The 23,479-nt window shown below is 40.1% G+C and overlaps 1 protein-coding gene and 4 non-coding genes across 5 annotated transcripts in view; all 5 read left to right on the top strand.

The window, feature by feature from the left end:
- The window catches only part of ddr1 (discoidin domain receptor tyrosine kinase 1), a 40,584-nt gene extending 24,657 nt beyond the window's left edge, over positions 1-15,927 (top strand). Inside the window, exons 9-20 of the mRNA XM_058647445.1 lie at positions 1,721-1,970; positions 3,176-3,328; positions 3,985-4,041; positions 5,068-5,234; positions 6,407-6,620; positions 7,640-7,744; positions 9,723-10,024; positions 10,143-10,270; positions 11,685-11,882; positions 11,977-12,244; positions 12,864-13,013; positions 13,604-15,927. Of these exons, the coding sequence (XP_058503428.1) occupies positions 1,721-1,970; positions 3,176-3,328; positions 3,985-4,041; positions 5,068-5,234; positions 6,407-6,620; positions 7,640-7,744; positions 9,723-10,024; positions 10,143-10,270; positions 11,685-11,882; positions 11,977-12,244; positions 12,864-13,013; positions 13,604-13,744 (2,133 nt within the window). The 3' untranslated portion in view covers positions 13,745-15,927. The remainder of the gene's footprint in view (positions 1-1,720; positions 1,971-3,175; positions 3,329-3,984; positions 4,042-5,067; positions 5,235-6,406; positions 6,621-7,639; positions 7,745-9,722; positions 10,025-10,142; positions 10,271-11,684; positions 11,883-11,976; positions 12,245-12,863; positions 13,014-13,603) is intronic.
- Positions 15,928-19,466: 3,539 nt separating this feature from the next.
- LOC131472012 (U7 small nuclear RNA) lies at positions 19,467-19,523 on the top strand. The gene has a single exon (XR_009242046.1). It is a non-coding gene; the product is annotated as a U7 small nuclear RNA (small nuclear RNA).
- A 1,044-nt stretch (positions 19,524-20,567) lies between these two features.
- LOC131472011 (U7 small nuclear RNA) lies at positions 20,568-20,624 on the top strand. Its single transcript, XR_009242045.1, has one exon. It is a non-coding gene; the product is annotated as a U7 small nuclear RNA (small nuclear RNA).
- Positions 20,625-21,213: 589 nt separating this feature from the next.
- On the top strand, positions 21,214-21,270 carry LOC131472013 (U7 small nuclear RNA). Its single transcript, XR_009242047.1, has one exon. It is a non-coding gene; the product is annotated as a U7 small nuclear RNA (small nuclear RNA).
- Positions 21,271-21,843: 573 nt separating this feature from the next.
- Positions 21,844-21,900, top strand: LOC131472015 (U7 small nuclear RNA). The gene has a single exon (XR_009242049.1). It is a non-coding gene; the product is annotated as a U7 small nuclear RNA (small nuclear RNA).
- The last annotated feature ends 1,579 nt before the right edge of the window (positions 21,901-23,479 follow it).

Consider the following 23,479-nt stretch of genomic DNA (forward strand, 5'->3'; position numbering starts at 1 on the left):
CCCAGTTTGAGTTATAACTGTGTTGTCTCGTCTGACATGGGTTGGAATTTGGGTTTGGGTGGGATTCACTCGTTGCATGTACATACTTAGCAGCACGATTGTTACAAAGCGACAATTCTCTATGGTCTTTCTGAGTGTTTGTTTTTCTTCACCTATTCGTTATTATTCCAGTGTTTCTCAGTTACCTTTAAAAATCTTTCCCTGCGGTATTCCAAGTGTTGTTCCAAGGCTTATCCTGTTTTTCCTGCCTTTTCCCCAGTGGCTTTCCCACACTGACCTCAGCAGACTTGCACCGTTATTCTCGCTCGGCAGAGCGGATATGTCTCACACACAGGTCAAAAAAATAAAGAGTGGGAACCTGAACCCCACTCCGACTCGACTTGTCTTTGCAGGTCAGGAGTTTCTTAACCTGCATCTAATCGTTTTCCCTCAGGGAAATGTGCTCTTTGACCGTTTGTCAGCCATAACCTGCACTTCCTGCAGGACGTTTATAAGACAGACTTGGGACACACTGTGATCTGCATTTATGAAGATCCACATCTGTCCTTTGGTAAGTTATGCAGAAATGTGGAAGATAAATGAAAAGATCAGAGGGAATCCAAAAATGTAGGTTGGATTTATGTGGAAACAAGTGAAATATAATGAATGCAATGTGGTGCGTCCAAGATAAACTTTGTGAAGGTCATTGAAGCTGTATTCCCTGAAGGAGTAGTGTATTACCTTGCTTCTGTTGACTTTGATTAGTCCCCACCACCAACAATAACACGGTCCATTTTGTCCCTTTCTAGAAAGAATCCGTTACACTCTAACTCAGCATCAGGTGCAGCTGCTCTTCCTGACTCTGTGTGTGTGTGTGTGTACTTCTCTGTCTTCTTGAGGACCAAAAAATGTATAAACCATAGAAATTCTTTATAAAGTGGAAACATTTTGACGTAACACCTTAAAAGGGCTTTTTCAATGTTAAGACTTGGTGTTAGATTATGAATTAGCTCCATGTTATGGTCAGGTTAATGGTTAGACATTTAGTTGTGATGCGAATAAAGGGCTAGGGAAGTGTGTGTGTAATTTTTTTTATGATCTCTTGAGGACCTTTTCTGGCGTTTCTGGGGCTGGATTAGATTATAATGAATATTAGGTTAATCGCGAACCTTGCACCAAAAAAAAGCTATCTCTTACTTAATTACCTATTCCTCCGATCTATAATTTAGACCCATCACTCGCTCTTTTAAGCACTTTCCATCTTCCTCTGTCTCCTCTCCTCTTGCCCCTCTTCCTCCCTACAGCAACAATGACGCCTCATATATTAAATCAGCTTTTATGGATTCCCCTCACTTTGGCCTCTGCCTGCTTTTAAAAACAGGACAGATATACATCTTCTACTACCTCCATCGGTCTTCTGTCATACGCTTTCTTTTCTCCCATCCTTTCTCTTCCCTCTGGTGTTCTAAATTTGTTCATTTGTGCTGCCGCTCGGCTCAGGTTGTGCCAAAGCAATTATAGTGTGAAGACGATGGGAATGTGTTTTTCTTTTAATTTTGTGTGTTCATTGAATCTCTTCTTCTTCTTCCCCATGAATAATGAATGATTTAAGTCCAGATTTTTCCTGTAGTTTTCCAGATGTTTGCACAGGTTGAACTATTTAAGTTGGCTTTTCTAATCTCCTATCCTTTATCGGTCTTTTTACATATCTGGCCTCACATACTTAATCTTCTTCCTTCAGGTGCACAGTAACAACCGCCACACCCAGGGCGTCCGAGTCTTCAGTAAGGTAGAGTGTCTTTTCAAGCCTGGCCTCCTGCAGCCCTGGGCCTCTCCCAGCCTCATGCTGCCTGTGCCCCTGGAGGATTTGAAGGACCCCTCCTCACGACCCATCACTCTTCCACTTGGTGGCCGCCCGGCTCAGATTCTCCGCTGCAAATTCTACTTTGCTGACCGCTGGCTGCTCATCAGTGAGATATCCTTCCTCTCTGGTAGGAAACTGCGTTCACGTCCCCTCCCCCATCTGCCATAATGTTAAAAATGTGTTTCCGTAGCTCCAGCAGGCAGTGTGCTTTGATTTTTATACTGTAGGTTTAAGGTTTAAGACACATCAGCATTCTTAAAATGCTTGAAGTGAAAGTCAAGTGAAGTGAAACTCTAAAATATATGAGTTAGCTTTTTCCTCAGATGTAATGTGACCCATTCCAGACCGTAATTGATTTGATTTATCAGCGTTTTTTTTATACTGAACAACTTTATCACTGTCAGGATTCAACACAGTTGTAATGGGCTATTTTACTTTCAAAAGAGTCTTTTGAAAAACAAGAGGACACATTTTTACCAACGTGTCATCTTAGTTATTCTTTCTAACCTGCTAATTATGTTTCAAAATGTATCAGAATGAGAAACAGAATGTGTTTACTGGAAAAATGCTTGTTTTTTTCCTCCGTCTGCTGCTATGACTGTATAGATGTTTAAAGGCGGAAACACATCCATGCAGCAAATAGTAATTGGGTTTTGATATCTCCCGCAAAGATTCTGTCTGTCTGATTGGAAGTGAAGTAGATAAGTCCTCTGTTGCTCTCCAGCTGAGACTGCTGTCTAATTAAACTGTCCTCTGTACTCAGATACACTGTCAGTTGTAGCGAGATAACAATCCACAAAGTGCACAGTAATCACACAGTCCTCAGGTAAGTGCAATGAGTTGACCCAGCTGTGGTCTATTTACTGGAGTTATCTGAGACATGTGATAACAATTGTATCTGTGCACTTGTGAGGTTTTGTGGTCCTGGTCTTAATACTAATACTGCCCAGAGCTCACTCACATTCAGTCATATATGAAACTTGCCACAGTGACTCTTTGTCAAACTGTGTGAATTCCCAGAGCGTCCTTTGAGCAGAGCCACACCAACTCATTATTTAAATAACCAAAACATTGTTGATATGAGTGTAGAAGTAAAATACAGCAACAGCTACTCCACTTTATAAGCTGTCAAATAAAAACGTAATGGAGCTTCCTGAAATGAATAGGGTTTGAAGCAACCAGCTGTGACCACAATTGGTGTTTCCCAACAGCTGTGGACGGCTAGATGATGTGTTGTGCCATGTGTATCCCCCTGTAAAGAAACAGCATGTAAAAAAAGTTCCTTTTTATTGAAGTACGCCCCTCATTCTTTCTCTTTTTATCCTTATCCAGAGCCGTTTGAGGAGGATGTGAAAGAGCCTGATTCATTTCCTCCTAATCCTCCCAAGATTCCTACCATCGGTTCCTCTTCTCCTCCTGTTAACCACACCTCCCTCTCGCCCACATTGAGCTTCACCTCCTCAAACACCACTGCGGACCCTTCTGGTGAGTCCTGCTCTTCATCCATACATCTCATGGTCTTTCTCTATCATTTCTCTGTCCATCCAGTGAGCATTATTTCTCACCTATTCTCATTCATGACCAGCCTCGCTGTTTCATCTACCCCTCTACGTACGGGTCTCTGCTGCCTCTCAAGTCCCTTATTTCTCTCTCACTGTCTCTCTCTCTCTCTCACTGTCTCTCTCTCTCTCTCTCTCTCTCTCACAGTCACCTCTTGTCACTGTGCTCATCTCCTTCCCTTCCCAGTTTTTGATGAGTTTGAGCATGTTGGCAGTGTGTCCAAGCCATGTTTCTAAAGCAGAGCCAAAGGCAGGCAGTGCCAAAGGAGGCCCACGTCTGACTGGCCTCCCTCGTCATCACAAGCTCTCAAATCCTGTGGCTTCAAGCCAACATTTGCTAAATCTAAGCCAATGCCAGATGTTTATCTCACAAATTCCATAATTTTTTTTTATACTTTTTATACTTCTTACTTTTTTTTTTTTTTTTTAAATATAATCTTTTGGCTTTTATTCATTAGAATGGATCAAAAATAAGAATAAAGCCAGAACTCTGCTATCCCTGATTTCCTCTCCACCTCACTCTCTTCTGAGTCTTTACCGCTTCTCACGCATTCCTCCTTTGTCCATCCCTCGCTCCTCCAGAACCCCCCACCAACAACACCTTCATGACGGACACTACTGGTAACTGGACACTGTCAGGTGAGAGAGAGAGAGTTGGAAAACAGAACAGAAACGGATAAGATAAACTGAGGGAGGGGAAGTCGCTCCGTCCACTCTGGCCCTCCTCCAGCATCTTAAAACTGTCCCACTGCTCAGTGGAGTATGAAGTATAATGGAGGGGGGATTACAGGGGCAGGGCTTTGGCACTGGGCTCCGTCCCATGGGTTTGGAGATATATGGTCGAGCTATAGGAAAAATGTTAACACAACTACAGCACATTATGTTCATGTACAATAACAGTTTGGTTTCCTGTGGTCTCACAAACAGCATGTCTTTTTTTCCAAGGGAAATTTCTTCTGTGTTCCCCACAGCTGAATGATGAGAGGCTTTTTAAAAAGCTGGAAATGGTTTTCTGTGGCGCGTATGCTGCTTTGTCTTTGGTACTGACTGTGGTTGGACGACTTTGTTTGGGTGTATTTATTACCTGCATCAGCATGGTGTTAAACTGACAGAGGGGCAGATGTGGGGGATGGGTTGTTTTCTGTTTTCTGTTTCTCCGGTGTGTGAGTGTGTACATGTATACATGGACATAAAAGCACCATGTATCATATTTGTGTCTGGTTTTTGTTTGCCTCTTCCTCTCAACTATTTCCCCCACTTATTATTCTGTAAACTGGTTTTGACTCTGTCATCTCTCGTTTGGATAACATGTCCAACTTAAACCTCAGATGAATAAAAAACAACAGCAAGATGACCTGGATAAAAAGTTGACTCGAGTGCTGTGAAGCAAAACATTGATTACATTTGGTTCTCATGCAGTCGCCTCTGAGAACATGAGCGGTCATACTGGATGAATACTCACACAGACACAATCGCCGTCAGTCTATTAAAGCTGATGGATTTATGCTGGTGTTTGTGTGGCTGCAATGAAAGGGTGAACTCATACCCACATACAGAGACTGTTGCACAATGTTTCATGCACGTTACATCAGGCTGATGAATACCTGCAGATTTCTTGGAATCAAGCACATAAAAACATTTCATTCCTGTATTTTCCTCCTGCAGGGTCAGAATTTGCAGCTGTGACTCCCAGGCCAGGCCTTCCAGTCGCCAAAGATGACAGCAGTAATACAGCCATTCTGATTGGCTGCTTGGTCGGCATCATCCTACTGCTGCTCGCTGTGATCGCTGTCATTCTGTGGAGACAGTACTGGAAAAAGATCCTGGGCAAGGTGAGCCAAACAGATGCAGACCGGTGAAAGGAATGGGACGATACACGATTTTATCAGGCAGCAGCACAAAAGACGCTCACAATAAGTTGATTATGGTGAATGAACCTGAACAGGATAATAGTAAATGGCAAAGTTGAAAATTCTGTAGTTATGATTATGAAGTTATGATTATTCTCATATGCCTAATTGGTAATCAAGTTTAAACTGGACGTAAGTGGCTGGTGTCGCCTTAAAAGGTTGTTTCTCCCTCAAGTAATATTCGGTCAGGTGGTCTTGATTTTATTAGCCATGTTTGGAAAATCATGTATCTTCGATACTTCTGTTGCCACTCAAATAAAAAACACCTACGAGCAATTTAGAGTGTCCAATTAGCCCGTGCATATTTTTGTACTGCGGGAGGAAGCCAGCGAACCTGGAAAAAACGAGTGCTGCTTTTCCACTATACAGTTCTAGCATGCCTTGACTCGGCTCGGCTCGGCTCGACTTAACTGGTTTATATTGCATTTCCATTAGGGATAGCATCTGTTACCTGTACCAAGGGAGCTGAGCCGAGTCCAAATGTGACGTCGATAGACTGCTGGCCACTGATTGGTCAGAGAGTGTCGTCACTGAAAGAATCATGAGCATGACGTCCGATACAAGAATCAAACCGAGCAATGCCGAACTGTAGATCAGTTAAAAAGACATAAACATCATGAAAATGTGCGTTAATCTCCAACATTCAGCAAGGAAATTACTAAAATCTCAATATTTACACAAAGGAGTCTGGTGTTCATGCAGGAAGTACTGAACTAATATTTTTAATGAACTGATTCTAATGATTCTTATGATTCAGTTACACTGAAAGCAAATGCTTTACAAGTCACTAAAGAAAAAAAATATTCATTCACTTCTTTCTACAGGATAAATGTCTCCTGCTGTGGTTAGGTTGAACTGTTCCTTTAACCAAGTTAAAATGATTGATCGTGAGCTAATTGCTGCCAGTCTTTTGGCAGAGTTCCACTCTATCTCCATCTGGGTGTGATGCAGTAATCACTTCACGTTCACTTCTACCTCTTCAAGGATTAGACTCTGTTTCTCCTGTTTGATCACCATCTGCTTTAGAGGTTTAAAAGGTATAAAAGTTGCAGTTATGTTTTACCTGCACTGAAATGAATCCTCTGCCAACTCAGGCACAGGGGAGTCTGTCCAGTGATGAGCTACGCGTCCACCTGTCAGTGCCATCGGACAACGTAGTCATTAACAATACGCACAGCTACTCCAGTCGCTACCAGAGGATTCACACTTTCCCCGAGGACCGTGACCGTGACCATGAGAGAGAGGGAGAAGGAGAGTACCAGGAACCCAGCGCACTGCTACGGCCGCGGGATCACAGAGACAGCACAGGTACGTCATTAACATACATGTGACAGCACATCACATGTAGTTATTGTTATGTTTGATACCCGTAGGGTCCATTTGGCAGGTGAACAATTAATCCTGGTGGAATATAAATTTTGAAACCACAAGTATTTAGAAAGTACATAGTAGTCATGTTATGGTATTTTATGTGCTAATCATATTTCAGTGTGTTTTAAATCATTAATAGATATTTTACCCACATTTTTCAATCCTAGTCCATTGTTCTATTACAGTTCAGTGTTTGTGGCCAAAGAAACCACATTTAGTTTTTAAATATGAATATGTGTCGGCATGCAGACCTGGAATGAAACACAAATATGACACAATCCATATGTATCAAATTCAGAGTTTGACAAATGTATTTATATGTGGTTTGTGCAGATTGCGTCATATCTGTGCCTTTGCAGCGTCAGTTGATCTATCAATAAGTAATCTCATCTGAAGAGAGGAAACAGCAAACCAGGGGGAGCAAAAAAAACGTGGCATTCATAATCAGGAAAACATTGGTATTTCATCACACAAAAGTAAATAAAACCACCCTGCGAAGAAGGGGATGCTCAGCTCAGAGGGGGCACAAAAGAGCTATTGTTCTGAGAGAGGGGAAGAAAAAGGGAGGAGGAGGAGGAGTAACCAGAGAAAAGACATTCTTTCACATGTATTCTAACCACAGGAGGTCTGCATGTGTCTTTATTGGGCGCCTGTTTGAGTTTGAAATAACATGAGTAACAGAAACATTATTTCATCCTCTGGTTCATGTTGTGTTTGGTTGCAGCCTGAGTGATGTTAACTTTGCCTGTTCCATGTGTCCATGCCCCCCCCCCCCCCCCCCCCCCCGCCCCTCTTCATGTGTTTTAATGGACATGCTAACATTGTTTTGTTGTGTGTGTGTGTGTGTGTTTTCTGTTTTGTGCCACTCTGTATCACGCCTATGATCCATATCATGGTACGACCTTGTCATGTGTGTGTCTTTGCGTGTGTTAATGTGTGTGTGTGTGCCCTCCCAGCCTTGCTGTTAAACAACCCAGCCTATCACCTGCTCCTGTCAGATCACAGAAAAGCAGTCCCCAGCAGCACTCAGGCTCAGGAAAAGATCCTCAATGTGCCCCAGGGTAAGACACCTTGGATTAGGACTAGCTCAGTCTGAGAGGGGGACCTTCCTCACCACCCACCTACTTAATCTATCCAGAGCAGGAGCATCTTAATTACCCTTGTAGTCTACTCTAGAAACAAACCACTATTTTGCATGTGGCCCTCACCATTCCTTCTGTTACTCACATACCTAGTCACTCATTCACTCACCACTTACAATGACTCATGCTTTGTATGAAGGGATAGTTTTGTGTTTTGGGGAATTTTCAAACACACAAACCTGGTGAATGAAAAACTCCTAGACGCTGCTGGTCAACCATGCTTGTTTTTGTGGGACTGTTGATTGCAGTGTGTGTTGTTCGGTAAACCACTTTACTGTAGACGGAAATCTCAACAACTGATTATGTGCAGACGTTTCAGGGCCCAGAGGAGGAATCCTACAGATTTCTTAAAATCTAGCACCACCGTCAGGCCAACGTTTTCATTCATCCAGTGAAATATGTCAGCATCGATTTAGAATCAACCGATGGTTGTTTCTCTGAAGATGTTTATAATCTCATGACTTTTCCTTCAACACCACCATCATTTGAATTATTTGGAATACTTTATGACCAAATACATGAAAAATGGAATGGCAAGCTGATCTCCCTCAGTTGTTAGCAGCTCAGGTTAAGTGTGTTAACACGTGTACAATGGAGATAAACAAAGTAAAGCAGGTGTAAGTTACGTGTTCCTGTTTCACCTGCTGGACACTTGTTGTCAACAGTTTTACACACTAACACTGTGGTTGTGTGTGCAATTAGTGGAAAGAGATGAAAATCCTATTATTATTTTAACAAAGCTGGTCTAGAGCAGCTTAGTCCCAGTCCTGTGACATATTTATCAGGGCTCAATTGTTAGTCATGCACTGTGTTTAAAATAAAACTACAAACAATGGTAGATTGTAATATGGTTTTAAAAATAAAAACAATAGCCCAGAGGATTTGATTTAAGAGGCTGTAGTCATCCATCATGTTACAGTATGGAGTCTTATTTGTTGCTGATTTTATCAAGAGTGGCTTCTACCTGCTGTCGACATCCACACATCAATTTAAGATAAGCTCAAGGTTGAATATCCTGTAGAGTACAGTCTGACTGTATGATAAAGACATTCATGAACGTTTCTGTCAAATCTCTTAATAAACTATTCAAACTGAACTGTAGACAAACTCAAAGTGTGTACAGTCATATGACCACGTCTTAAACATCCTGAGATGTTACACTAAACTGACTAGTATGATGAATTAGGTCAGAGGAGCTCTATATCATAATCTTCTGTTAAGTTTTGAAAGCTATCATTTTCAAAATGTGATCATGTCGTACAGGTTTGTTGTCTACTTCCTCTTTATTGTGTAACCAGTTTTCTATTAAAATGTAGAGCACATTAAGGTCATATTTTGAAAATCCAGTTATCTTATCGCAGTAAAGACAATGTTAGTTAGTTTACTGAGATCTTCAAAATGTAACATCCTGGTCACCACAAGGAGAAGAAGGCGCAACTTGGTGACGTAAATGAAGAGCAACAGCAGCTGTTGATACTTAGTCCATTATTGTAGTAATATTTGCAGTAAGTCAAGGAATGTTGTGGTTTCCTCATCAGTCCACTCACTCTCCCTCTCGTCCACAGTTTCCAGTGCAGTGAAGTGTGGAACCTGGAGTGACATTTCACTCACACTTTATTTTCTGACTCTGATTCCACTGCACTTATAGTAGCAGTTACTTTTTATTATTTAATTGCCTCCCTCAAGATTCTCTTGAAATTCAGTGAAATTTCCCAAATCCAAACTATCCCTTCATAACAAGTTGTCTGAATAATATGTAATATCTGATTCTTTCCCTCACAGATTCTCTCAATCTGTTTTCAATCACACAGTTCTTCTTAACGCAAAGTAATCTCTGCCTTTCATCCACCCTGTCTGTCTGTCTGTCTGTCTGTCTGTCTCTCGCTCCTCATTGCAGCCTGCGGTTTGGATCTGGACATGGAGAAGGGTTTCCCCCCAACTCAGGAGGAGCCTCCTCCCTACCCCGGCTCCCCTCCTTACCCTTCCCTGTCTCCCCCTGTGTCTCCCCCACTGCCTCCCAGCGTCCCCCACTATGCTGAGGCAGACATCGTGAGCCTGCAGGGTGTCAGTGGTAACAACACCTACGCGGTGCCTGCTTTGGCCTCTTCGAGCCCAGGGGCGGACGCCGCCCCGCTGCCAGAGCTGTCGCGCCAGTGTCTCGTCTTCAAGGAGAAACTGGGAGAGGGACAGTTTGGGGAGGTGAGAAAATGACCTGAATAAAGGTTCTGTGTGTGTGTGTGTGAGAAGGAGAGAAAGAGAGAGAAAGGGTTTTCAGATGATTTTGCTTTAACAATGTCTGTATTTTTTGCAATTTAAGGTGCACCTGTGTGAAATTGAGAATCCTCAGGACCTTCCTAACTTGGAGTTTCCCTTCAATGTGAGAAAAGGTCGCCCTCTTCTGGTAGCAGTGAAGATACTACGACCAGATGCCTCTAAGAATGCCAGGTCTGTGACATCACACACAGCTGAGCCTGCACTCAGCATGGTTTGCATGCTTACAATTCTAAAGCTCGGCCACAGTTAATTAAGTAAAGGGAAAAAAGAATAGTTGTTCTTCCACCTTTGACAACTCATCTCCTCTGTCACACATTCTAATGCGTTCACTGAACTGCAGCTTTATCACATGGATCACAGTAATTACAATTATTGGAAATAAACAATATAATTGGACAAGACAATACAATACAATATTTGCAGCTATAATACTCATAATTAAAACACCAAAAGTGTGTTTGTTGGAATGAACAATCCATATTATTATATTATGAAACTCAACCCAACAGAAATGAACCTTCATATACGTTACACAGACCAGCAGAAGCTGAGGGGAGATGATTTTTCTCTTGTAATTTCTCTTGTAAGTTAGCTTGGTCCCACATCTGTGTAGATTTTTGATACTCCCTTCACCAGCTACATGTTGACTTTTGCTGACCAGACACACACTCAAACACACACAAACACACACACACACACACACTGGTTTCCATGACTTCAGAAAACTTTGCATTGACTTGCATTCATTTCCTGGAGACTCAGTCAAACTTTAACCATAATTAGTACTGGCCTAATCCTTACCTTGACTTTAACCTAACCCTGACCTTCAGCCTAACCTTAAAACATGTCTTCGCCTTAAGATTTAGTAATGATTTTTGTCCTTATAATGGAAGACAAGTCTCCATAATGTGACTGTGTAAACAGATTTAGGTCCCCATTACATAAGGAATACAAGGTACACACATGCACACAGCCACTCTGTGCTCGGCAGATATAATCAGCTTGTGTGAGTTTACGTAACCGAAGGAATCATCCACAGATTTCGTAAGAAAGGTTCGTGAGAGTTGCAGCAACATGTGGAAAAACCACACAGAGCTGCAGACCAGTAGGTCTGAAGGTAGTCTGGTACCTCTTCACTTTTACCCTCATGCAGAATCTGCACCATTCACTGTTTATTTAAAAAAAATAATTGGAAAACAATCACAGCCCAAGTATAGGTGCTGTATCAGAGGAACATTTTATGTTGCAATCCAAGTTCAACTGAGAACTGCGGTCACAAACTAAATGGATGGATGGAGTCATGACCTAGAAACAGATATTCTATCATCAGCACTGTGGAAATCGATATGTATAAATCTTGCATCCCATTGATCAATACACAATTAAGACTGCAACAGTATAAATGGCTCATGGGAATATACTGTATATTATGGTTTAATACAGCCAGTCAAACTGAGTAAATGTTATAGAAATATCACAGATTAATGTATAAAAAGCTTTGAAGTGAAGGGGGACATGAATTCTTTTTGTGTGGCAACATTGTTAAATCTTTCTTCTGTCTGACTTTTCCTTTGTGCCCTGACAGGAACGACTTCCTGAAGGAGGTGAAGATTCTGTCTCGTCTGAAGGACCCAAACATCATCCGGCTGCTCGGTGTGTGTGTGAGCAGTGACCCGCTGTGTATGGTCACTGAGTACATGGAATGTGGAGACTTGAACCAGTATCTGTCCCACCGAGTGCTTCTGGATAAGACGGGGCCTACACACAACACCCCAACCATTAGGTAACACAAAAACAAACACCCCTTGCACACATTTACACAAATATTAATGCACACACAGACGTATTAAAGTGAAATGTGTCTTGTTTTCCCACAGTTACCCTGCTCTCATCTCCATGGCCAGCCAGATTGCTTCAGGAATGAAGTTCCTCGCCTCACTCAACTTTGTGCACCGGGATCTGGCCACACGTAACTGTCTGGTCGGGGGTGAGAAGGGTGAGAGCGGGGAAGATCCGGGTGGCGAGCGTCACATCAAGATCGCTGACTTTGGCATGAGCAGGAATCTGTATGCAGGCGACTACTACAGGATCCAGGGCAGAGCTGTGCTGCCGATACGCTGGATGGCCTGGGAGTGTATACTCATGGTGAGAGGACAGGAACGTGTGTATTTGTGTGTCTAGACGGTTGTGTCAACATTTTAGGAGGGGTTTATTGGCAGAAATTAAATACACTGCTCATTTTGTTTTGTATAAGTGTATAATCACTGTAAAATTAAAATAATTAGGTTTTTGTTGCCTTAGCAAAAGCCCTGATATGTACTGTGGACAGGGGCCTTGCTTTACAGACAGCTATTTTTTGCCACAATGTCTTTACAGCAGCCTGAACAGAATAACCAGTAAGAGCTTGAGTTTCACTTTTTAAAATGGACACTTATTACACTCTTTCTGGTATGCGAAGGCCACCAAAGTTCCATGAAATGTGTGGAAAGTGAGGAGTGTTCTCCATTTGTTACAATCTGCAGTGTCACCAGTAGATGGCACTCATACTTACACACTTTTAAGTTCTGAAGAAACAAGTAAAACTTAAATTATATATATATATATATATATATAAATACACATATAGAAAGAAAGAAAAAAACTAGATGAAAACATCTGATTAAAAAAACTACAAACTTGTTGATTTGCTTTCATTGTCTGTTTAATAACTTACCAAGAATGTATGTGCTGATGATGAGTTGGTGGGTGTGGTTTTCTGTTCCAGGGTAAGTTCACCACGGCCAGTGACGTGTGGGCATTCGGGGTCACTCTGTGGGAGATGCTGAGTGTTTGTCAGGAGCAGCCGTACTCCAACCTCACAGATGAACAAGTCATTGACAATGCTGGGGAGTTCTTCAGAGACCAGGGCCGACAGGTACGTCACAGTGTAGCACACAAACACGCAGAGCACACAAACACACAACTGCCCTTTGCGGACATTCGTTAAACCAAAACCAGAACCATTTAATAACTAACTCTTGGGAGGCTGAAAGCTGAGGTTTTGATTTGTTGTGTTTCAATTTCTACTGAACTAAATTGGCTCAGTATCACTATTACATTTGTTCATTCAGATAATAACACAGTGTCCTTTGTGGCTTTCACATACGAACAGATCCTAATCTGAAAGCTGCAACCAGAGCCTGAGCTCCCAACACTGTAGATTTGTATGTTATCAGACGCCCTCTAGTGGCTGCTCTTTTCAACTGCTGCAGTAATTAGATTACAGTTAATTGACTTATGTATGGACCGGAAACAATACAATGCTGTATTGCACACTGTAAAGAGTGTTTGTGGTTTTTATACATCAAGGTGTCAATGTATAAACATTAAATTGATATATATTAAACCTGGGTTTCATTGGTATTTAAGAAAACTATGTTGTGATTATTGCAGTTGTTCTTTTATTGTCCAGCTCTTCATTCACCTTTGTCCATGTCTCTCTGTCTCTCTGTCTCTCTGCTGCAGGTGTATCTGACCAGACCGGCCATTTGTCCTCAGGGTCTCTACGAGCTCATGTTGAGCTGCTGGAACAGAGACTGCAAGCTCCGCCCATCCTTTGCTAACATCCACTCCTTCCTCACTGAGGACGCCATGAATATGGTATAAAGTGATTTGGAGGAACATAGTTAGACGAGCAACATCAGAGGGGAGCGACCCTGGCTACAGTGTGAGGCTGTCTGAGTCAATGTGGTGGAGGTGCACAGCAGAGGCAGATGACAGGGGAACGTGGGTCGCTCGCTTTTATATTTTGTATGATTTGGGGGGAAAAAACGGGGCTGAGAGACCGCTGGTTCGGTTAACTTCCTCCTCAGACTCTAAAAGCAAAACTACCCCCAGCTTCACAGTAGGTAATGGTCCAAGCTACATTTCAGGGGTTGGTGGCGGGTGCAGTGTGCATAGGAACTTTCTCTTTTCTCTGATACTTTCAGTTTAAATGAGGGTTAAAGTGAATGGTGATTAATTGCTGTAGAGTTTAAAATACAGGAGGTGACGGAAGCATAGCTGCAGGAAATACTCAATACTAAAACCATAGCAAGCTAGGAAATAAACAGGTATTAAGCTTCATGACTTTACTTTATTAAACTTTTCAGATGCAGGGTGCTGAGTAACATACATTGTGGACTGGATATACAACATTCTGAACAGCCCACCTGCACACACAGGGACTGTCTTAGTACAGCATACATAACATGTTTTATCAGTCAGATTAAACACAAGTCTGTGAAAATGTTAGATGTTAACATTCAGACTGCCCAATTTGGAGGATATCGATAAGTGAACTTGACCCTTCACCAATTCTCTGTTGTAGCCTTAAAACCATATCTAAAGACCCACAGCCATGTTTTCTGTACATCTGTCCACGGCAGTATATCCACACTGCTTATCCTCTGAGTCGTGGGGGGAGCTCAAGCCAATCCCAGTCAATTTAGAGTCACTAATTCACCTAACCCTAATCTAATCTACACATTGGACTGTGTAAAAAAAAGCTTGGGTACCTGGAAGAATCCCACGTAGACCCAGGGAGAAAACACGTAAACTGACCACAGAAAGAACCTGGTCGAGATTCAAACAAAGAACCTTCTCGCCCCACAGCCACAGCTGTGAAGTCATTTTGAGAGTGATTTGGACCAGACACCAGCTGCCCCCGTTCTGCCAGGTGATCGAGTTTGTGCAGTCAAAACGTCAGAGAAAGTCACAGAAAAAAGACTTGACGACGATGATGCCAAATAGACTAAAGTCAAATCTGAGGACAAAGGCAGAAAAAGATGAGCCTGCTGCTACTACTAGAACAGCTTTTTCCAAGCAGAGGGACAATGTTGCCAGCCGGGGCAGTGGACGGGACATCTTCAGGTGTTTTGGTGATTTCTTTTTTTTTCTTTGAATCTGGATTAGACCCAGAAACAAAAGATAGATGTAAAAATTCCACAATCAGCTGCACTTTAACTCTATATGATGTCTACCCCGCCCCCAGCCATGATGAACCTCTTCTCTGTGAGGGGACTGATATGATTCCTGTCCATGTTGATTCTGATGCAGTTTACCTGCTGGGATTTAACAGTATATTTGACAGAGGAGACCAGAATGCATCACAGATGTGTTTTATAAGGACATGATCTCTCGCCAAACCATTAGATGTAAAATATTATTTTTAAAAAATATCATGGAATGGCACCATCACTTCATTTCTTTATAAATGTATGAAAACCTTTTGTTTTGAAACTTTATAGGGTTTTAAGTCATGTTTACTCATTATCTGTCGATAATCATTGAAATGCATTACTGTATTTTATTACAAAGACAGTTGCTGAAACAGGGAATGCTGATACAGGCAGTACTGATTTTAATGTCAACATTATCTCATGTTTAGTATGTTAAAGCTGACCACGGGAGAATCATGGCATCTACCTTACTGACTGTATGGCACTGTGAGTTTCTCCTGACATGATCCACATTATCAAGTACGACATGTTGACTGATTGTGAGCCGTCGTCATTTTAGTCATTTTTCATACACTGTTCAACCAAACCTACATTGTTTTTATATACTGTACTTAGACACTCCTTGATGTCTAACTTCATTCATCCTTCTGTTTCTTTGAAGTTGAACTTTATAGTATGTACATATTGAGGACAGAAATGTTAATTTCCTTTACTAATATATAGAAAGCTCTTTGTTACATTTGGGGTCTTCTGTATCTCTGTAGAACGCTTGCTACCTTGATGCCATTGTAATTGATTGTGTCGTCTATTTTTGTAGATGTTTTAATAAAGTTAATCTTTTCAAATAAATCAAGGTGTGTTCAAGGACGGCAATTTATGATTACTTTCATCTGTTATTACAGATTACAGCTGTAGTAACTAACCTTTAACCCTTCAGTGTATAGTGGTCACTAGAGTAGACAGCTATTCAAGAGCTATTTTTCTTGTATGTGTGTGGCCACCATATTGGACGCCAGTGCATCCCTCTGTCTACACTGAAAAAAATGACATTAACCAAGATGGCCGACAGGCAGCCTTAAATGTCAAGTAGCGCAGGAATATCTTACCAATACTTCTACAGTAGAAGAACCTTACAGAAAAAACAAAAAATGGTAACAGTCTTTAACAACTAAGGAGTACAAGTAACAAACTTACTGTCAAAAATGTAATTATAATCTGTGCAATAATTTATTTTTTCACACTTTACTAATGTGTTTGAATGTGGCAGCGTTTGGTGCTTTTCACGTCCTAATGAAAATGACTCAATACCTCCACCTTCTGGCCACACGGAGACTACACAGGCCATAACGTCATACTTTCCATTCCAGGGCAGTGAGGGCACAGCCGACAGGTAGATTTTACTGTGACTTTACCCGTAGTTCTGTGTGCGCATACGCACTATATAAGCCCATATAGTTTAGTGTGTGCGTTTTATGTTACCATCCATGGTTTTAAGGGCACTACGCTGTTGTACGGTAACTCTAGTTTTTTTTACGCTCAGGTTAATGTGAATTGATGTTGACACGCCCACCAGGTCATTCATACGCCAATTTTAGCCGGCAGCAACTACAAGATAACACGTAGCTAGCACTTTTCACTGCTTTCTTTTGAGGTAAAGACATATTACTACAAAAGATGGGTTAGCAGTTAGGTTGGTTTATGTTAGTCCAAAAAGAATCAGATACAATTTAAGACCAAGACAGAGGAGTTTTGCATCATCTTTGTCAGGGAGGAGAGACGTGTGGACTTCAGTTAAAGTAAGTTTTACTAAAAACTCTCTCTCTCTCACACACAAACACACACACACACACACACACACACTTTAGTAGTGTTGTTAGACTTTGTAAACTATGAAGCTGTTAACAACACATTTGTGTGAGACATTTCAAGCTATATCAAATCATTATATCAAAATATTCTTCTCCCCTAAAGTAGAAATAAAGTTAAGTCAACATGACTCGGCTAATATGCTGTTACTGATTTTTTTTTTTCTTTGACAGAAATATAGGATTGTTGGATTTAAAAATGTTATCTGTCCGATATCTCATCCAGTGGTTTTGATTACTATTGGACCGATAACGCTCATCCGTGGTGATGAAGTTAATCTTGTCATGTCAGTGTCTTTGATTCAGTACTCAGTACTTTGATTTGAGTCAGTACTTCCTAGAGTTTAGTAATGTGGACTGACTGTTATGAGGTCATCTTTAAAGTGTGGTAGTGGCATTGAGTGATCCTGATTTTAAATGATTCTATACCTTGTACACTTGCCTGCTGAACCACTGGTGTGGGTGATCTGTAACTGCCCACCTGGTCCCACGTCTCATGGAACGTGGAATGATATAGTAACTGTTGACTGTTGATGAACTGAAAATGAACTTATGCTAGTGGCTACCAGAAAAGACCAGCACAATACTAACTGTAGTGATAGTGAAGCTGAGGATGTTGAGGGAGGTGAAGATGCTGAGGAAACTGTGCCACTTCTAGAGCTCAGTGACAGAAAACAAATGTAAAAATGTTAAAATTAGACAACCAGTTCAAGGGAGACTTGCCCTCTTTTTAGGAGAGTGCAAAGTACATTTTGAGGGAACCGAACCAATAGATTTCATGCTTCCATTTCTTTTAGATCTGATAAATGAAATATTGCAACATACAAACCTGTAATCCTGTAAAACCAGTAATGACGTGACATATCTCAGATGCACATGAACAGTCCTGTGAGTGAGTCCTGGGAGTGAGCGCCAACATTTCCATCATTTATGAAAAATATAGATCCTCAGATAAGGAGATAACAAACCTAAGATGGCTTTGTAGATAAAATACATACAATAAGTACAGTGGATCTCCACCACACTTTGTATTTTTGTCTGTTTTCCTCTACTCGTCCCACAAAAGTATTTATAAATATATAACTGATAGCAACGGTTATAACATGATTTACTTTACTTTTAGAGCATAAAACCTAATGTACTGCACATTTTATATTTAAATGTGCAGTACATAAACTGATTTATCTAATATATAACTGATAGCAACAGTTATAAAATGATTTACTTTACTTTTAGAGCACTAGTGCTGCACCCGATCATTGTTTTTACTCATATCTCTTGGATTTCAAAGTCAGCACTGTACACACAGATGCCCTGAGTAAGTAATAAGCAAAATGTAGGACATTCCTTGCATTTATAGACAAATAACATTAATCGCATGTTTGACTTGTTAACTACTATCCATACTAATAAAACATTAAAACGTTACACACATCAAAGGAGAACACATCAACAGCTAACTTGGTGGTTTCAGGGATGAAAAGTAAGGGGTGGCTAAGCTTGCACTGCATAGCCTGCATAGCCTACACAAGCTTTCATGTTGAATAGGCAGTGCAACTAACTGTAAACACTATCTATCAGCGTTACTTGCACGTCGAGCACTGTGTTCGTTGCCTGCCTCAGCTTCACAGCTCCTTGTTTGCCATGCAGCCCGCTTATCCTCTCAGGGAGCCCACAGTGCTGTGTGAGTGAGAGGGGGAGTGGCTACAGTAGAGAAAGTCAATGTGTGTTTCTTTTACTGATATATTTAACAATATCTTTTGCATTACTTATCCAAACAAAGTCAAACTTGGTGATACACTTACTCGTGCCTGTAGCAGGAGAAACACACGCACGCACACACACACACACACACACACGGACAGACAGACAGACGATCCTGGAATATATAGATAGATAAAACCTAATGTACTGCACACTGAACATTTTATATTTAATCAAAAACGTACAACAGAACTACAGAAATACTTTCATAGGTATTTACAATGTCTGTCAGGTAGGTTGTTAAAACAATCTTGGAGAAGTCCTGAAGATTTCAGATAATTGCTTAAATAAAATTAAACTCTTAATGTTATGTAATAAGTGAACCAAACTGTCAAACACTTTTTCATATCTTTAATAGCAGTTATTTGTTGCAGCAGCCACATGAACACCTTTATGCGTATTTTTGTCGTTTTTCTGAATGAATCAGACCTATAACTGGACGGTTGATTGGGTGAGACGACAGAAGCCCCGCCCTCTTTGTGTTGTCTCTTTGAGTACGGGCTCTTCTGATTGAAGGATATTATCCCTGTTTTGCACGTACGTGTGGAAAAAGGAAAAGAAAATTACAAAATAAGTTGAATTACAAAGATGTTTGTTGAACACTATATTTTCTGTAGATATACATTTTGTTGTTGCTCTTATTGTAAGGGTTGCTGTTGTACATGTTTTAAAATGTTTTGTCTTGACAAATTTTACACCATGACCAGACAGTATGTGTGCAAACAAATAGTGATGCGTGGGCAGCTTATTCAGGTTAGAGGATTTGTTAGCTCTTTAGATATTTGTCTAGCAGGCTTCTCTTAAAGAGGAGCCCACCTTTGTTGTGCAAAAGAAAATACTGTTGTGACTGCAAGTGATCAAATATTGTTCTATGAGGATGGGTGGTTACATCACAGAGAAAATAGTTGTAATATCTATTTGTGTAATCCACTACTTGAGTGAAGCATTTTCACAAAAAAGAGTCAACTGAAATCTGTCATGTGTATACTTCTGTTCATATATTCAGGTTAAACTGGGCTACTAATATGTACATAATACAAGCACATTTATTTATATAATAAAAAGTACAACAAGCAAGAATGTTGAGGTCAGAAGACGGGCTTTGTCTTGATATGAGAGCAAATTCCATGCCAGGTACATTTTGTTGATAATTACTCTGTGGTGCCAGAAAATGCTGTTCAGCTCAAAAAACATACAATAACCATACAATAAGTACAGTGGATCTCCACCACATTTTGTATTTTTGTCTGTTTTCCTCTACTCGTCCCACAAAAGTATTTATGTACATATATATAACTGATAGCAACGGTTATAACATGATTTACTTTACTTTTAGAGCATAAAACCTAATGTACAGCACATTTTATATTTAATCAAAATAAACGTACAACAGTTAATCGAAATACTTTCATAGGTATTTACAATGTCTGTCAGGTAGGTTGTTAAAAACAATCTTGGAGAGGTTGCTAAAGAGCTTTTCACATTTTATCACATTTATAAGTGTTTTTGTGTAGTTTTGATTTACTGAATGAATCAGACCTATAACTGACGTTTGATAGCGTGAGACTGCTGAAGCCCCGCCCTCTTTGTGCTGTCTCTTTGAGTATGGGCTCTTCTGATTAGAGGATATTATCCCTGTTTTGCATAACCCACGTATGTGTGGAAAAAAAAATAAGTTGAAATACAAAGATGTTTGTTGAACACTATATTCTCTGTAGATATACATTTTGTTGTTGCTCTTATTGTTAGGGTTGCTGTTGTACATGTTTTAAAATGTTTTGTCGTGACAAATTTTGCACCACGACTAGACAGTATGTGTGCAAACAAATAGTGATGCGTGGGCAGTTTATTCAGGTTAGAGGATTTGTTAGCTCTTTAGATATTTGTCTAGCAGGCTTCTCTTAAAGAGGAGCCCACCTTTGTTGTGCAAAAGATAATACTGTTATCAATGCAAGTAAACAAGTTCCATTCTATGCGGATGAGTGGTTACATCACAGAGAAACAGTTGTGATATATCCGTGTAATCTACTACTTGAGTGAAGCATTATCACAAAAATGTACAATGTCTGTCAAATAGGTTGTTAAAAACAATCTTGGAGAGGTTGCTAAAGAGCATTTCACATTTTATCACATTTATCAGTGTTTTTGTGTAGTTTTGATTTACTGAATGAATCAGACCTATAACTGACGTTTGATAACGTGAGACTGCTGAAGCCCCGCCCTCTTTGTGCTGTCTCTTCGAGTACGGGCTCTTCTGATTAGAGGATATTATCCTTGTTTTATATAACCCATGTATGTGTGAGAAAAAAAATACAAAATAAGTTGAATTACAAAGATGTTTGTTGAACACTATATTCTCTGTAGATATACATATTGTTGTTGCTCTTATTGTTAGGGTTGCTGTTGTACATGTTTTAAAATGTTTTGTCGTGACAAATTTTACACCATGACCAGACAGTATGTGTGCAAACAAATAGTGATGCGTGGGCAGCTTATTCAGGTTAGAGGATTTGTTAGCTCTTTAGATATTTGTCTAGCAGGCTTCTCTTAAAGAGGAGCCCACCTTTGTTGTGCAAAAGAAAATACTGTTATGAATGCAAGTGAACAAGTTTCATTCTATGCGGATGAGTGGATACATCACAGAGAAAACAGTTGTGATATATCTGTGTAATCTACTACTTGAGTGAAGCATTATCACAAAAATGTACAATGTCTCTCAGGTAGGTTGTTAAAAACAATCTTGGAGAGGTTGCTAAAGAGTTTTTCACATTTGACCACATTTATCAGTGTTTTTGTGTAGTTTTGATTTACTGAATGAATCAGACCTATAACTGACGTTTGATAGCATGAGACTGCTGAAGCCCCGCCCTCTTTGTGCTCTCTTGTTTGAGTACGGGCTCTTCTGATTAGAGGATATTATCCCTGTTTTGCATAACCCACGTTTGTGTGGAGAAAAAAATAAAAAACGTTTGTTGAACACTATATTCTCTGTATATATACATTTTGTTGTTGCTCTTATTGTTAGGGTTGCTGTTGTACATGTTTTAAAATGTTTTGTTGTGACAAATTTTACACCATGACCAGACAGTATGTGTGCAAACAAATACTCATGCGTGGGCAGCTTATTCAGGTTAGAGGATTTGTTAGCTCTTTAGATATTTCTCTAGCAGGCTTCTCTTAAAGAGGAGCCCACCTTTGTTGTGCAAAAGAAAATACTGTTATGAATGCAAGTGAACAAGTTTCATTCTATGAAGAAATAGCAGGTTTCTCTTAAGGAGGAGCTCACCTTTTTATGATCACAAGAAAGAAAGTATTGTCTCATGAAGATGGGTGATGGAGGAAATAGGTGTATTATCTATCCATAGTATCTGCAACTTGAGTGAAAAATTATCACAAAAAAGAGTGAAATGAGATCTGTGTTGTGTATACTTCTGTTTATATACTCAAGTTAAACTGAGCTACTCATATGTACATAATACAAGCACATTTATTTATATTATAAAAAGTATCCTATGAGTGACCTTCCAATGAAAAAGGGTGTTGTGATGAAGTTCCCTACTGTCCCTACATGACAGTGTCCCAAAGGGTGTCCTTGGAGGAAATGATAGTCAGTGCTGTATAGAAAATGTCCATCTTTTGTAGACAACTGGTTCAAAGGAGACTTTCCTTCTGTTTTAGGAGAGTGCAAAGTACATTTTGAGGGAAATAATGTATTTTTTCATGCTTCCGTTTCTCGTAGATCTAATAAGTGAAATAGTGCAACATACAAACCTGTATATGCATGGCAAAAAAAGGAGAAAATCTGGCCTTCATGACATATCTCAGATGCACATGAACAAGAATGTTGAGGTCAGAAGACGGGCTTTGTCTTGATATGAAAGCAAATTCCATGCCAGTGAAGAGATTTGAGCAGATTCTGAGCTACATTTTGTTGATAATTGCTCTGTGATGCCAGGAAGTGCTGATAAGCTCAAAAAAACTTCTGATCAGCAGTCAATCCTGAAGAATATCAATGGCCTGATGAAAGGATCATCCCCTGTCTCTAAAGCAAACCTCTGGAACATGTAACAGAAACAAATCCTGGGAGTGAGCGCCAACATTTCCATCATTTATGAAAAAATGTAGATCCTTAGATAAGGAGATAACAAATCTAAGAAGGCTTTGTAGATAAAATACATACAATAATCATATAATAAGTACAGTGGATCTCCACCACACTTTGTATTTTTGTCTGTTTTCCTCCACTAGTCCCACAAAAGTATTTATAAATATATAACTGATAGCAACGGTTATAACATGATTTACTTTACTTTTAGAGCATAATGTACTGCACACTGCACATTTTATATTTAATCAAAATAAACTTATAACAGTTAATCGAAATACTTTCATAGTTATTTACAATGTGTTTCAGGTAGGATGTTAAAAACAATCTTGGAGAGGTTGCTAAAGAGTTCTGATAATTCCTTGAATAAAATTAAACTCTTGATGTTATGTAATAATTGAAACATAAACTGTCAAACACTTTTTAATGTCTTGAATTGTAGTTTTTAGTTGTAGCAACATTAAAAAACAACAACACGATTTTATCACATTTATCAGTGTTTTATGTAGTTTTGTCGATGACTTACTGAATGAATCAGACCTATAACTGACGCCACGTTTGATTGGGTGACACGACAGAAGCCCCGCCCTCTTTGTGCTGTCTCTTTGAGTACGGGCTTTTCTGATTGGAGGATATTATCCCTGTTTTGCATAACCCCCGTACGTGT

The sequence above is a fragment of the Solea solea genome, chromosome 13 (genome assembly GCF_958295425.1).
Source record: "Solea solea chromosome 13, fSolSol10.1, whole genome shotgun sequence".
In the NCBI taxonomy this organism is placed as follows: Eukaryota; Metazoa; Chordata; class Actinopteri; order Pleuronectiformes; family Soleidae; genus Solea; species Solea solea.